The sequence below is a fragment of the Eimeria mitis genome, genomic scaffold (genome assembly GCF_000499745.2).
Source record: "Eimeria mitis Houghton genomic scaffold, Emh_scaff4151, whole genome shotgun sequence".
Classification (NCBI taxonomy): Eukaryota; Apicomplexa; class Conoidasida; order Eucoccidiorida; family Eimeriidae; genus Eimeria; species Eimeria mitis.
This window is the reverse complement of record NW_013572478.1, coordinates 1-240: the sequence shown is the minus strand read 5'-3', so window position 1 is coordinate 240 and position 240 is coordinate 1. Positions and strand designations below refer to the sequence as shown.

General features: G+C 61.2%; 1 protein-coding gene across 1 annotated transcript in view; it reads left to right on the top strand.

Annotated features, from left to right (window-relative positions):
* Window positions 1-110, top strand: part of EMH_0072850 (uncharacterized protein) — a gene marked incomplete at both ends in the record, with an annotated part of 3568 nt that extends 3458 nt beyond the window's left edge. Inside the window, 1 exon segment of the mRNA XM_013499262.1 lies at window positions 4-110. Within this exon segment, the coding sequence (XP_013354716.1) occupies window positions 4-110 (107 nt within the window).
* Between the last annotated feature and the right edge of the window lie 130 nt (window positions 111-240).

The following is a 240-nucleotide window of genomic DNA, read 5'->3' as shown; positions in this document are numbered from 1 at the left end:
CAGCTATGGGGCCAACTGAGATACCAGCAGCAGCAGCAGCAGCAGCAGCAACGACAGCTGCAGCAGCAGCAGCTGCTGCTGCTCAAACTCCAACACGCCAGCCAGGGTAGCAGCAGAGGGATCACCACCACAAGCAGCAGCAACAGCAGCAGCAGCAGCAACAGCAACACCAGCAGCAGCAACAGCAGCAGCAGCAGCAGCAGCAGCAGCAACAGCAGCAGCAGCAGCAGCAGCAGCAGC